Source organism: Saccostrea cucullata, unplaced genomic scaffold (genome assembly GCF_032062105.1).
Source record: "Saccostrea cucullata isolate Sc308-1 unplaced genomic scaffold, CSIRO_AGI_Scuc_v1 ctg1016, whole genome shotgun sequence".
NCBI lineage: Eukaryota > Metazoa > Mollusca > Bivalvia > Ostreida > Ostreidae > Saccostrea > Saccostrea cuccullata.
The window spans coordinates 155,502-171,247 of NW_026926521.1; the positions used below are offsets into that span (position 1 = coordinate 155,502).

Genomic DNA, 15,746 nt, shown 5'->3' on the forward strand with positions numbered 1-15,746 from the left:
ATGTAAAATAAGAAATAGGCAAGTATTGTTGTTAAGTATAAAAATAATTTTAAATTATAAATATTTTACTTTTAAAATATTTAGGTAAAAAAACCACAAACAATAATTTATGGTATTATAGTCATTTAACAACAAAACACAGATTCTACATTATAGGGGACTGGATTTTGGGTTTCCATTCAAGACATATGTTGATATCGAACTCTTGTTGGCGGGTTTAAGTCATATGATCCAGGTTGCGCGCGGTTTCTGTAAAATAATATAAACATTAAAATTAAAAGAACAAAAAATGTTTTATTGCAAACATTATATACTTGCATAAAAAGCAAAGAAATAAAGGATTTTTTAAAAAATGCGACTAGATAAATCAAATGAAGAATTTACTCAAATTCACAGAAGAACCTAAGGAAAAGATACACTGAAGTAATTTTACCCCCAGTAAATAAAGACAAAATAAAAAAAGGGTAGAAACTGATTACTTGCCGGGTAACCAAATATCTTACTAATTTATTTACACTTTTTCAGAAAAAAGACTTTAACGGGTTATCTTGCGTTTGCTAAAACCATATGCTATATATTATCATTTCATTTATCTTTGGGTGTACACGGACATGGATCCCCATCATAATTCATTGACATATCTTTACTACCCAACTATTAACGTAATTTTCTTAAAGAAGACGAATTTTGAATCAGGTGAATTATTCGAGAAACTGAGAAGATATGGCTAAAGCCTTTTTTCCATCACTACATTAAAAAAGATATTTAAAGAGAAGCTCTTCAAGTATAAAATACATATAACTTACTTCAAAATGCAATATATGTTGAAAATAAAGCTGATGACAAGGAAAACTCCAAGTATGGATAGAACTATAATGTAAATTCTGTCTGGAAGAAGCAAAAATGATGAGTATATTCTGTTATTCACCTATATCAAATGCTGAATAGAAAAAAAAATATTGACAGTTTTTTTTTCTCACTGAGTTTTCACCTCTTATATGTTTTACAACATTTGTATAATGAAATAGTATTGAATAATATAATGTTGAAATAAATAACAGTGTTCAAGATCTAAAATCCAAAAAAGAATACAAAATAGGGGCACAGCAGACACGGTCCTCCAAAACATCAAAGGTGGGATCAGGTGCCATGGAGGAGTGAGCATCCCATGCCGGGCGGTCACATCGGAGTGTGCTCCTTGTGATGATCGGGAAATAACGGAAAAATCCGTTGTCAATTCATTGTATAGTTTCAATACATTTTCAGCTTACAAGTTATAGCTGATCTTTATAACGTAAATGTTCTTTGGCACTCTTTAATTTCCCTTTGATATAGACAAATAGCTTTTTTAAAGTACAGATCTTATTGCTAGTTATCTTTAATACAGTTTTGCAAACAATATCAAATATGCATTTGTATACATATTTGTCTAAAAAAGCGTTTCCTAGGTTATCCAATATTAACCTAAGTTAATATTAAACTTATATATAGAACAAATGTATTTTCTACATTGCACAAAACAACATTAAATTCTTACCTGGTTGTTTCTCCTCCACTGGACATTTTTCACCAGTAAAGCCACATCTTGGTTCATCAGTAGGTGCATTTTGTATGCCCACCTTTCCATTCGGCCACCGACTGACTTGGTCTGTTGTCTTGTTACCCTTCATTTTAAAGAATTCTTGCATGAAGTAGTATACAAGAAATGGTATTTATTAAGCTACATCTATACCACTGCATTAAAAATACGTCAGGGTTAGGGTTAGTGTTATAGTGATTCTGATTTGTTTCACGATATTCCAGAGATAATAAAAAATGAAAATTGATAGAAAGATACATTATAATGGATAGAACGATTTTCGGAAAGAAGAAAATGCGAAATAGATAATAATAGTAAAATGGTTGAAAATAAATTTTAAATGGCATTAAAAGTGGAATATATGTCAAGAGATACAATGTAGTGCGATATTCCGTTATGTAGTTACCTCAAATTTAAGTTCCACCATCCCTTTCCTGAGGTAATTAATAGAAATAATTTTGCTAAATGTACCATTTGCAGACATGTCTAGAACTTGGAAGTCCAGATTTCTATCTCCCTGATGATCTATGTTAATTTTTCCAGTCATACCATCCAACTCCTCTGTTTACATGAAAAAATATTATTGCATGAAAACAAATACCTTTTTTCATTCATGTAAAGGAAAATAGAATTACCAAATTATTGAAAACAGAATAGTCTTATAAGAAGAATTCAATTAAAATACCATTATTTGTCAATCTTGTTGCCATCTTAGACATAAGCTCCCCGTCAAGTGGATTTTTGTTTTCTTTCAGTATTTTACCAGTCAGCATTGCCCACAGCAAAGTCGCATCGTACAGGTGAGCTGAGTAGGCGTCAGGCTAGATAAAATGAATTATTTCAAACATTTTTGTTTCGTTACTTTTAAGGAGTTTCAATTACTTGTAAAGCCATTGCATTTATCTAAATTATAATACAAATCTGAAAGAAACGGACGTTTTAAGTTTTAAGAACTTGTGTCTAATCCTTTTGTTGTAACAGCTAAACAATAAAATATGTTCAAACAAAATCAAAGAGACGGAGAAGGTAAAATAAAAATTGTCCAGCAGTAACGTAACGTTTGATTCCTTTTCATATCAATTTTTTTGTGTGGATATTAGTTATCATATCAAATTAAGTCATGTAAGCTATGATTAATTAAAAGTGTATGTATGTATATTTTACTGTACATGCAATCTTATAGAAATATCAAAAATACAGCCAGTATGTACCTCTAAATGATAACTTACCAAAGTTAGCTCAATGGGTATATTCCAGTTAGGATTAACGTGATTGCCATGTTCAAAAGCAACTGCTTTGAAAAGCGTCCATGGCGATTTCTCCGAGGGTTTCATCATAATCTTTAAAAAATTGAGAGCTTAGAAACTTACAAGACCTCAAACAATTTCAAATACATGTATAAATTTACTTGAAATATAAATTTTTCCTTCTCTTTGTAGTAGTATTTCGGTTTTTTCTTAATAAGCAAGATATGCTTTAAATTAAAGATACTTTAATAGAATAAAACGTATTATGTAAACCAGAAATTTTAAAGAAATAATCAATTTAATAATTTGAAGGCTTTAAACAGCTATAGTTTTTTTATTTACTGTTGTAAAAATAATGATACTATCAGAATATCTCAACTTACATGTTTGAAAAAATATTGTATTTTAATAGAGTCATGATGATTAAATCTTCGTAATACATACGCGTACGTGTCTTTTATAAGACTTAGATCCAATTACATGTAGATTAATATATAATACAATGTAATCTATTAATATAGAATATTAAAACGACCTATTTTGCTCACATGCAATACTGGTTCAAATGCTTCTCTTGTTATATCGTCAATGGAGTCATTTCTTCGCCAAACTTTGTCAGAAAACACATCAGATTCCATAGTGTCATATGTGTAAAGCTTAAATTAAGATTTAATAGTAAGTGAAAACTGGTCTGACATCAAAGAAACTGATGTCTGCAACTATAAAAGTATTTCATAATTTCTGAAGGCCATAATTAACTTTAATTATTTCGAATTACATGCATCGAACTTGGTAATAGCAGCTTACATTCGAAGCACATTATGCTACATGCAGAGATCATGAGTAGCTTGCTTTTTGTCACGGACAAAGTCAAAATATTGTATAAGAATGAATGCTGTGTGGTACTTTCTACGAACCTAATTTTAAACCACGAAAAAGACTAACCCTACCATAAATTTTTAAATGAAGCTTTTACTGTTTCTTGACCTGAATCACTCTTTAAACGTTTCATAACTGAAATTTTTCGTATGTAAAACATTTAAAATATACGATTGGATTTACAAAAATCAAATGCATGCAGGGAATCTAATTGGCTGGGATGAACACTAATCACTCAATTGTCTAATAAGTATGTAGTTTCTTGAATTAAAAAAAAAGGGAAAAATTAATGGAAATAATATACAGACCTCACTGTGGATACAAAGAAAAGCAAATTCTCCATTTGTCATTCCTAGTCTATGAGCAACTAACATGTATTTCCGCATGTCCAGCCAAGGTAATGCCATGACGATCACTGCAAAATGAAAAATATTCAGGCAAGCTGGCACTTTAATTTTTAGAATTTATCTCTGTGTTATTTGAAAATACAAATATTATTTTATTTTTAATATAAACACACGAATACCTACAAAGTATTTGAAAGAAATTATGTCAAATCATCCTCTATAAATCAAACTTATTTCTTTGGCTCGGTATGTATTTGTAAAAATAGACAGTAGAATCTGAATCGAGTTCTATGTTCCTTTCAGTACTAGTAAGTCTTGATAAAAAAGTGATAGTTAGTAGGTTTTTGAGCAAGCACTTTTATGGTGAAGAATGTAATCCAGTGCCTTGGTATCAATCATATTTAAAACAAATCTTAAATTGTGATCAAATCATTCCAGAAAGAATATTTTTAAAGAGAAAAAAACGTACCTCTAGAATTACGTTTCAATTCTGTGAAAATTTGCTCCAACTCTTGCTCCTCCATATTGTTGGAGACTTCAAACGTTTGTAATATCCTATACAACGACTCGTTTTGCGATTTAGAAATTGCGAACGCCAAATCCCTATATTGATCTCGTTTGTCATAGATAACAGCAAATTGGTTCCATGAAAATACGGAAATGATGTGAAACAGGACATCAGCTGTTAGAGGTAAAATGAAAATATGAAATATAATGGATAAATAAAATAAAACAATCCTTGACGAATCATCGTAACACTTCCTTTACGAAAGTCTCATGCATGTTTTTATACAATAAAATATTTTATTCTAACGGGAGGGTAATTTTTCTTACAGAGTTTTAGGAAGGGATTTATAGGGGTAAATACACAGAAAAAAATGTAATGTCGTTTGCAATAATAATGATAATCAGTTATAATTTAATGAAAAATACGCTTGATCAGGTGAACATTTCATCAAGTCGAACATTGACCTTAGTAATTTAACACAGTAATTATGCTTCGCATCAGAGAATGGTCAAAACTATATTTTATTAAAACTTTTGGTTTCGATTTACGTTAATAATTTTTCTTTTGAACAAATCAATTCTACAACATGGAGCAATTTATATTTCAAACAAATGCTTTTTTTCACTCACATATTGACCTCCAAAAATTAGGGAAAAAAAACATATACTGTAGAAGCACGATTTTTTCGTGGGGATAAAATTTCACTCATTTGTGATCAAAAATAGTTCCGTGGGCATTTAATTCGTTTTGAAAGAAACCCTATTCAATATGTACATAAATCCACAAAAAATGTTGCTGTATTGTCCGAATTGGGAAGGTTTCCCTTGCACATATTAAAAAGCATGCTAAGTTACTGGCACAGACTAGAAAATCTTGGCCAATCATTTACTTTATTGCATAATGCATTCTATGAATCGAATTTACTTTTTAAACAAAACATATCTTCATGGTATGGCTCAATCAACTTGTTTATTTCTAATATCATGGGAATTAAATAATTGTCTTCAGTAAATTGTATCAGTAAAAACATATAAAATTAAAGCTGTCATTAGAAACTGTTTGTTTAAACACTAGATTAAAAAATGGCGTTTTCATCTCGGACTTAACTCTGACAAAAAGTTAAGAAACTACTGCATCTTTAAACAAACTTTTGGCTTTGAGAATTATTTAATATCAATTAAAAACTTTGAACATAGAAGAAATTTAATTCGCTTTCGAATATCAGCCCATAGACTCCAAATTGAAAAGGGGCGATATCAAAACATCGCTCGACATGAAAGGTTTTGTCAGAGATGTAACAACAATTTAGTTGATGATGAAAAACATTTTTATTCATATGTAGTCATGTAAAGGAAGAAAAGGCTATTTTGTATAAGATAATAGAAAAATATTGTAAGAATTTTGATAAGATGGACAATGACCAAACAATAATAATATGGTTAATGACCAATGAAAATGTTGAAATTCTTACTCAAAATTGTAAAATGATTAAGAACAATGGAATCTGATTTCTGAAGAAGTGTACCTTAAATATATGCATTACATTTTAAGTTATATACTAGGATCCTCTATACCCCCAAGCTGTCCTGGCTACTTGGGGTACAAGACTGACAATCTGTATACTTTCATGTTAAATACTAAAATCTGATTGGTTTAGACGCAGTTAACAATCCGTTCGATTACCCTGAGCCTTAGCAACACACGTGACAACGGGTAACACAACGGTAATGCCACATGCATGGAAATTATGCACGTACGGTTCACCGTAGAATTCTCAAACAGTCAGTTGCGCGTTTGAAAGAACCGGAATTAACTTGACGTCAATAAAAGCTTGCGTCCGATATAGCTTACTTGAAAACAACAAACGACAGACGATACATGCTTGCGAGTTTAGGAAACATGCTTGCGAGCCAGAAATAACGAAACTTTATATGATAAATGACTCTAATTCGAGTATCAAACAAACAATAAGGAGATTAGTGAACCGGTGAGTGTGAAAGCTTTCTATACATGAACGTAAAGACGATCGACGGTTTTTTTTTTTGCTGACGTCCTAAATCAATAAGACATTCAGTATAATAAAATAAATGGTGCCTGTTTGTAGGGTAACATTTGAAATTGACACCCCTCTGAAAACCATTGTCAACCTCCGCTGACGCGTCGGTTGACAATGGTTTTCGTTGGGGTGTCAATTTCAAATGTTACCCTACAAAACAGGCACCATTTATATATTGTCATACTGTTCAATAGGCACCGTCCTTTGGTGCCCCAGGTAGTCAGGCCAACAAATTAAGTTTTCCACCTACAAGCTGTCCTGGTTGCTAGAGGTACAAGACTGAGCAGCCTGGTTTTTTTCATTTTTTCCAGACTGCTCAATAGGCATCGCCCCTTGGTACCTCATGCTACCAGGCCAACAAAATATATATACTTTTTGTAAAAATATGATTATTATTGATAATAATTTGAGTACATGTATTTGCTATTATCCGCCTGGTCAATGCAATATAAATGAGCTTAGTATTTTATTATTATTATTATATATTATATGTAATGCTATTTTTTCATTGTGAACTACCCTGTAAATCAGTATTTCAAATCTGAGAACTTTTTCAATTGAGGATCATGTCAATTTTGCACTGTTATAATAATGATTATATATTGTTTGTTTCTTAATTGTATATGCCCCCCAGAGGGCCCTTGATTGGTGAATAAATATATAAATATAGTCATATGAAATTTCCTGTGGGATTTAATTTCAATGATAATTTTTAACAACGATATACTAGTAAACGAAATTTAACCCCCAACGAATATATGGCTTTTACAGTAATTATGGAGTTTTATACTTACGAAAGCGAGATAGAGGTCCCAGGAAGCGTACCAAAGTTGAATACTTCTTCCGATCTTGAAATTCGTTCCCTTGTGATGCCCAGTCAAATATTGGTATATTCCAGTGTGCCGCTAATAGAGCAACTCCTCTAAGACCTCAAATATATATAAATTTAAAAAAAACTGAAGAAACATTGGTATTCTTTGCATATTGTTGAAACCGTATCTTACAAATACATGCAACTGCCAATGTTATTCACTCCACTCCACTGTATTGTCAAATGCTTTTATCTTCGTAATTTCCTTTGAGAGGGTCTTCCAGGTACAATTAAGAGTTCATCAGTACCACGCATACACACACACACCCTCACACACACACACACACACAGAGAGAGAGAGAGAGAGAGAGAGAGAGAGAGAGAGAGAGAGAGAGAGAGAGAGAGAGAGAGAGAGAGAGAGACTTACTAGCAGGGCATGGTGGTCCAAAAAAGATATTAGGATTAAATGTTTCTCTTGCTTCTAAAACAACACCCAGGGCCGTCTTTTCGTTGCAGTTTGTATCGTACCACTTTACTCTGGAAGAATAAAAAACTATCATGTACAAGGGTACATGTATGTCAAAGATATGGAAAGAAATAGCATCTTGAAAATAACACCAAAAGAAAGCAAATAAACATAATAAGACTAAGAATTACACTCTTTGTGTAATTTGACATGTAAATAATATTTTGCGATCCCTCTAAATTTGTCAAATACAATTCATGGTATTGTAACTGTCGATCCACATTAAGGCCTTACATTTTATATGCTGCTAATTACTGAACAGATGTACCTTTTGGCAAAAGATAAAAAGCATACATTATTAGATGGGAAGAAGTCTTAAATTACAAGTTACTTTATTGTGGAATTCTGGAGTTTTGCTTCCGATGAATCAGGGGTTTGACTTATGGCAGTTAAGGCAATTTTAAATGCCCCGACACTTGAGGAAGCGCTTATGTTATAGTATTCCTGACTCGGAGCCATCCAAGCTATACGAAATTCATATTGTTTACTGGACACGACAAAGTAAGTTATTCCGTAGAGGAAAATCAGTTTCAAAATAATATAATTCATAGCCGATGAGAATATTCAGAGGGTTAACCATTCATCAGGTGAAAAAAAATCCGAAAATACATTTCAAAATCGTATCAATTATAGGTCGTTTCCGCTCTTTTAAACATAAAGTGCAAAGCAAATCTGAAGTTATTGCACTTAAGATAAAAAAAGTAACGCATGATATTCATTCAAAACTGTTATTCTTCTGTATTTTAATTAAGGGAAGGTGTCATGCTTGAAAGCACATTAAAAGATGAATTACAACTTTTCTCATGCTTAAACAGACGGTTGCATGGTACACAATCCTTATACTTGAATTTCTGAAAATCAAACATTCGAAATTATAAATTTCATTGCAAGACATCATTCCAATTTAGATTTGAATTTGAGAGTGCTATCGCCTATCACACTGATCATTATAATATGAATTATTTTTGTGATGCTTAGTTCTTTTTAAAAAGAATATACGATTTTAGCTTTATTGTGCCTTTGATATTGTTTTCAAAAAAGTTTTGAGACTAACTCAAATATTAGTTGAGTTATTGCCTTTAATAGATCAGGAAAGAATATGGAATGGGGGGGTACCATTCTGGATGTGTGACGCCATAAATTCGATGTATTTCTATATTTTAAACAGGAAATCTTCAATATAACCGATTTCAAGGGTAATTTTCCTTCAGAAAATAGTGTCCTTAACCGTCGCCCACTTTACTTTTTGGATATGCTGTGTAAAATTCAATAAAAATTCACATATCTCAAAAATACTTTTGGCGATGACTGGGGACAATATCATCTAAAGAATAATTCAATTAAATGGTTAAAAAAAGAAAAATCACAAATTATCTTAATTTTTATAAATAATTCAAACGTACTTTAGATCTTAGTAGAGGTATTTATTTCTTATTACAAAACTGAATATGAACTTTAAACAGCAGGTTCCATAAAAGATTTGTCTTCAAATAATCACGCTTGAAGTCGGGTCTCCTTTGTGGCATTTTACATTTGTAAATCCTTCTTGATCTTGTCTTAATTATGCATTCAATGATAATTAAATGACATAATCTGAACCAAACGATCAACAGAATTTTTAACACATTTTAAACAACAACCTAAAACATTGTACTGTTTTAAATATTTCTTCAACAGAATATAAAATATAAACCAAGAGCACAACGTTTAAGAAGTAGCGTTATTAGCGGAGAATAGGTTATTCCAAAATATGTGGAAAGTGAGGCTAGTATTCGCTGTTGTTTCTATTGCTTGTGTTTTGCCAAGGTCTCGGACGTACACAATACAAAACGAACTAAGTCTACACACGGCTCTATTTCCAACAACCTACGATCCTCACGTTAGACCAGGAACGGATAGGACAAATCCTCTACAAATAAACGTTACGTTTTACTTATTCAGCATCAAGGAGTTTGACGAGACTATAAGCAAGTTCTCCATTACCGGCGGTCTAGCTGTTTCATGGATTGACGATCGGTTAACATGGGATCCGACAAACTATGGGGGGATAGAGGTCACTGTTGTGCCTCAGAAGAAATTATGGATTCCATATCTCGTCAATATGCTGGACTATAACTCCCTTAGTGAAATTGGGCATCAGAATATGAATGTTAGGGTGGAGAAAGATGGACAGGTGAACTGGGTAACGCCAAATCTTTTTGAGAGTACGTGTGATGCTGATTTATCTTATTACCCATTTGATACTCAGACTTGTACCCTGAGATTCTTTATACCAGGATATTTGCCCTCCGAAATAGTTTTCATGATAAGCGAGCAGATGTATATGTCGGAATTTAGTGCAAACAGTCTTTGGAAGGTGACTGAAACAAAACTATTTACTTTCACAAATACTCTTCTTCTCCAGGAGGCGCGAATGGCCATCACTATGAGAAGAAGACCGGTTTACTATATATCTAGCTTAATTCTCCCCGTTGCTTTCCTTTCGTTTCTCCAACTATGTGTATTTCTTATGCCACCCGACTGTGGCGAACGTGTAGGTTTTGTTGTGACCGTACTTCTAGCAATCGCTGTATATCTTACTCTAGTTCAAGATAAACTTCCAGAGGGATCAGAACCTAGTGTATCGTTCCTTAGCTACAAACTTTTGGGCGACTTCATGGTCGGTGTTTTTATGGTGGTAGGCGTTGTCATTGGACTACGTTTCTATCAGAGAGAGGAGGATAAGCCCATTCCAAATTACTTACAGACTTTTCACAGAATTTCCCTCTGTGATTGCTTTTGCTACAGGAGAAAGCGGAAGGTGCACTTTGACGAGGGAGACACCGTCAAAGATGTAACGCTGGATCCTGTGACTGAAATTTTAACATGGCGTGATATTGGAATTGCTACTGATCGTTTCTGTCTAAAAGTGTTTGGATTTTGTCTGATGAATTGTAACATTCTTTATCTCATTGTCCTTGCTATCTTAGCGTGAAGGAAAATATTTAAATTACTTTTACTACAGAATTTCCTAAAAAGACGGAAGAAACTCCCCTACATAAATTGTTAAGTGCATATTAACTCTTCTTGCATTGGTATGATAAAAACTTTAAAAGGACGTAAGTTCCTAACTTTCAAACTATTTAGAGACAAGTTGGTCTCCCTAAAAAAAAATAGGTTGACCATAGGCACGTATTTCCAATATAATTCTTCAAAACACTATAATTGTAAAAATCATTCACATCATATTGTATGAAAAAAAAATAAACATTTTGTTAAAGCTATTAGAGAAATGGTAAAACCATAACCTTGATATCAATATTAGACCTAGACCAACTTCATTGTTGTACTCAGCATTAGGAATTAAAGAGGGGTCATCCATGTTTCACAATAATCCTATCTGAGAAATATTTTGCTCTGGCTCAAAATAAAAAAAAAGCAAACAGCATCATTAACGGTATTTCTTGAAAGTATAGACATTAAAACCTCAAAGTTCGTTTGTTTAACACCCATTGAGTTTTTATTCATATTAAGACAACGCCACTAGCAAGGGCTGCAAAATTGAGAACTGTACTGGATACTCAGACCTAAGATCTAGGTCTTTTGAGCAGTTAGGAATTTTTTTTGTGCCAGCATCTCAACGTCTATGTACACATGAGTCCTATAAATCCACTACTTGAAAAGAAAAAAAACCTTATTCCGCAACTCCAGATCAAACCATCTAAAAAAACTATATCTACAGAGACAGAAACAAAAAGACATTAGAACCATTAGATCAATTTAATAAAACTGTAATGACCATCATCATGGTTTAGCTATGACGTAAGCAAACCAGTTAATGTATATCATTTAAATATCCTTAATTGATGGAAGACCTCTTAAATCATTGTTGATATCTGATGAGAACCTCGCGCGTGAAAAACACAATGTAAGACATGACTATTAAAGATAACAAATCTATAAAACTGGGGCGAACAAGTTTTATGTCAATGTAATTCTAGAAGTTTGGAATTTATCATTATGCATATGATGTAATGAGGTGTGGAATACTTATCTTTTTCTTTTGAGACAAATGCACGATAAATTCTAGTTGGCCATCTTATCTTCCGATGAATTCATGTCATTTAATTATTTTGTCTTCAGTGCAAAACAATCAACATATATTATATGTATATATTATACTATAACGAACTGGGGTACGTTCTCTTCTTGTTCAATTTTTGAAAAAGGGTAGCTGTAAAAATCTAAAAAAAAAAAAGTTTCTTAATTTGAAGGATATTGTTTGCCTTTTAGTTTTATGAATCTATTACATGTAGGTCTATGATTTTTCAAATGTATGGATCTGAACAAGTGATGAATTTTTGTTACAGATGAATATATTTTTAAAAACAATAAAAACAGTACAGATTGCATTCAGAAATCGATCTCAACACATAAACAAAAATGTGAACAAGGAATAAATACGGATATCGGGAAATTCAAGAGGTGGCATCAGGTGCCTAAAAGGAGTAAGACTCCCCGTTGATCGGTGACATCTACCATGAGTTCTATGTATTAATCAGGTAGACTGAACAGTTAAATTACACAGTAAAGCAAAGGCCTAACATCCTATGAAACATAATAGCCAAAATACGACCAAATGATGTAGTATTTTTTAACAAAGTTATAAAAATGACCGACCATAGAATTAAAAAAGAATGTTAATCTTAACGGAGTTGTATACCTATATTTTATTTTTGCAAGAACTTTCTCCTCCAGTTCCTCATTTTATGAATTCAAGAAATCCTCAAGTTTTCTTTAGAACAAAGTTTTAAACACAACATACTTTAACTTCGAATGAAAAAAAGTTATAAACATTACAGTTAAAAATTTAAAATAAAACATTAGATTACATGTATATAGAATTAAAAGATTTCAATAAAACATTCTGAAATTAAGGTCATTAATACTATTCTAATAAAAATTTGAATTTTCTTTTTGTTTCATTTTGTAATATAGAAAATTTGAATGCAAGAACCTTTCGCATACAGGCAAAACTGTGTTGTCTCGAACACGAAAGCATATTCACCAACTAGAACAAAAGGCCCATGGGCCACATCGCTCACCTGAGCACTAAGGGTAGGGAAAAGTAAAAAATGGCTTTTTATTGTAAAGTTTAAATCCAAAAGTAGTCCCATGACCAATCATGGATTTGCTATTTTTTAGAAAATGATTTTTAAAGAATTTTCCTATATATATCTTTAAAAACTTTGGTCGGCCATTTTGGCCCCGTCCTACCCCGGGAGGTCATGATTTGAACAAACTTGAAACTACACTACCTGAGTATGCTTCCATATATATATGATGAATTATGGCTTTGTCATTCTTGAGAAGAAGATTTTTAAAGAATTTTCCTATATATTTCTATGTAAAACTTTGGTCGGCCATCTTGGGCCCGCCCTACCCCCGGGGTCATGATTTGAATAAACTTGAATCTACACTACCTGAGCATGCTTCCATATAAATATGATGAATTATTGCTTTGTCATTCTTGAGAAGAAGAGTTTTTAAAGAATTTTCCTATATATTTCTATGTAAAACTTTGGTCGGCTATTTTGGCCCCGCCCTACCCCTGAGGGTCATGAATTGAACAAACTTGAATCTACACTACCTGAACATGCTTCCATATAAATATGATGAATTATGTCTTTGTCATTCTTGAGAAGAAGATTTTTAAAGAATTTTCCTACATATTTCTATGTAAAACTTTGATCAGCCATTTTGGCCCCACCCTACCCCCGGGGGTCATGATTTGAACAAACTTGAATCTACACTACCTGAGCATGCTTCCACATAAATATGATGAATTATGGCTTTGTCATTCTTGGGAAGAAGATTTTTAAAGAATTTTCCTATATATTTCTATGTAAAACTTAGGTCGGCTATTTTGGCCCCGTCCTACCCCCGGGGGTCATGATTTGAACAAACTTAAATCTACACTACCTGAGCATGCTTCCATATAAATATGATGGATTATGGCTTTTTCATTCTTGAGAAGAAGATTTTTAAAGAATTTTCCTATATATTTCTATGTAAAATTTAGGTCGGCCATTTTGGCCCCGCCCTACCCCCGGGGGTAATGATTTGAACAAACTTGAATTTACACTACCTGAGGATGTTTCCCCATAAGTTTCATCTTTCCTGGCACAGTGGTTCTTGAGAAGAAGATTTTTAAAATATACCACCAAATTTTCATTAATTCCCCATTATCTCCCCTTGAATGAGGGCGTGGCCCTCCATTTGAACAAACTTGAATTCCCTTCACCCAAGGATACTTTGTGGCAAGTTTGGTTGAAATTGGCCCAGCAGTTCTTGAGAAGAAGTCGAAAATGTGAAAAGTTTACAGACAGACAGACAGACGGACAGACAGAGGGACAGCTAGACAGACGGACGCCGGACAAAATGGGATCAGAAAAGCTCACTTGAGCTTTCAGCTCAGGTGAGCTAAAAAGTTGACATTTCAAATTTTCGGAAATATACCAATTTCTATTTCTATAGCATTGGTGGCAATTTTTAGATAATCACCCCTCACTCCACCACCACCAGAAATTGGGAGAACAATTACAAGTTAATATTGCTAATTTGAAATATACATGTGTCTTTGAAAATCCCTTCATTACCACTGCAAAAGTGAAAAGCGAAAAAAGACCTGACCTACATCGCTTCTGACTCCGAAGAAAATCTACTTCCCCATACGCTGAAAACGACTCCCATATACTTTTTTAGCGACTCCTCCGCGTTAATCGTTGTATACGGTGTTTGGGATAACAAAATAACATAGAAACAAATATGTACAAAGAAAAATTAAATAATAAAGTAAATAAAAAAAGGACTGCCCAATAAGTTTCATATCAGAACAAGGTGCATTATTCCTGCAAACTGTTTTATTATTCTGTCGTTTCGTAAATACACGTCATTTTTATGCTCGAAGGTTGAGAGATATTCAGACAATTAAGCCTTAGAATAAAAGGTAGATTTATCCGGAACCTGTCCCGCGTTACATCCGTCTGTTATACAACAGAAGTGACAACTGTATTGTCCCGTCATTGGGACATTGCCGTAGTTGATGCAGTATTCCAGATCTGACGTCTGGTGGAGCCACTTGTTTCGACACTCCTCCTCCGTCACACACCTAGAATAGTATTCACGTATCATAATAACATCTCTCACTTCTTTTGAAGTAACATATTAGGTAATAACATAAATTAAATGTATTTCTTCTAAGTATATAATTAAAATGACAATATTGGAATTTATTTTATGAAACTCTCGGATTTATTACCTTTTATAAGTTTTCGGATATGGCGATCCGTCATGGACAATGTCAGTCATGCAAAAATCCTCACCCGATTTGCAGCTTTGTAAATTTCCCAGGTAGATTGTTCTTGTATCACAGGAAGCAGAACTATTAGCATCTCCACATGAGTGACATTTCCTCAATGCTTAAATCAAAAAAATATTTATTGACCGAGTCCTAGGGCATCATGCGTTTTGTCGGGGCCCAAGAACCAAGCTAAGACTGTAAGGCCGAAGTCAATGAGCTTGGCTCAAGGGGTCGGGAAAAGGCATATCACCCATGCAGGAACACAGTCAATAAATATTAAACCTGTAATTTTTTTTAATAAACAAACATGTAAGTATTTTGTACTGGCTTCCATGATACCTTCACTGCGTTTACATTCGACCAATTCTGTCGAACACCAACAAGTGCAAAAGAAGGATTTAACTGATCACGCCAACGATATGACGTAAGCGGTCCTATATCTTGTAGACAA

At 33.1% G+C, this 15,746-nt stretch overlaps 2 protein-coding genes across 2 annotated transcripts; one reads left to right on the forward strand and one right to left on the reverse strand.

The window, feature by feature from the left end:
- Positions 1-106: 106 nt before the first annotated feature.
- On the reverse strand, positions 107-8,517 carry LOC134271943 (atrial natriuretic peptide receptor 3-like). The gene is made up of 12 exons (XM_062754178.1): positions 8,285-8,517; positions 7,855-7,964; positions 7,411-7,545; positions 4,522-4,734; positions 4,014-4,120; positions 3,375-3,482; positions 2,809-2,919; positions 2,265-2,400; positions 1,986-2,140; positions 1,538-1,664; positions 807-888; positions 107-249 (listed from the first exon to the last, which is right to left on the reverse strand). Exons 1-12 carry the CDS (start codon positions 8,500-8,502, stop codon positions 180-182), a joined length of 1,572 nt encoding a protein of 523 aa, XP_062610162.1. The 5' UTR covers positions 8,503-8,517; the 3' UTR covers positions 107-179.
- A 1,186-nt stretch (positions 8,518-9,703) lies between these two features.
- LOC134271935 (neuronal acetylcholine receptor subunit alpha-6-like) lies at positions 9,704-11,315 on the forward strand. The gene has a single exon (XM_062754165.1). The coding sequence runs from the start codon at positions 9,704-9,706 to the stop codon at positions 10,925-10,927; it is 1,224 nt and encodes a 407-aa protein (XP_062610149.1). The 3' UTR covers positions 10,928-11,315.
- The last annotated feature ends 4,431 nt before the right edge of the window (positions 11,316-15,746 follow it).

Bases quoted from the DNA above. Each gene is read 5' to 3' on its own strand.
- LOC134271935 (XM_062754165.1), top strand. From the start codon at position 9,704: ATGTGGAAAGTGAGGCTAGTATTCGCTGTTGTTTCTATTGCTTGTGTT.
- LOC134271943 (XM_062754178.1), bottom strand. From the start codon at position 8,502: ATGAATTATATTATTTTGAAACTGATTTTCCTCTACGGAATAACTTAC. The intron at 7,546-7,854 runs GTAAGTCTCTCT...TATATATTTGAG, and splicing joins TGGACCACCATGCCCTGCTA to GTCTTAGAGGAGTTGCTCTA. The intron at 889-1,537 runs GTAAGAATTTAA...TGCTTCTTCCAG, and splicing joins AGTGGAGGAGAAACAACCAG to ACAGAATTTACATTATAGTT.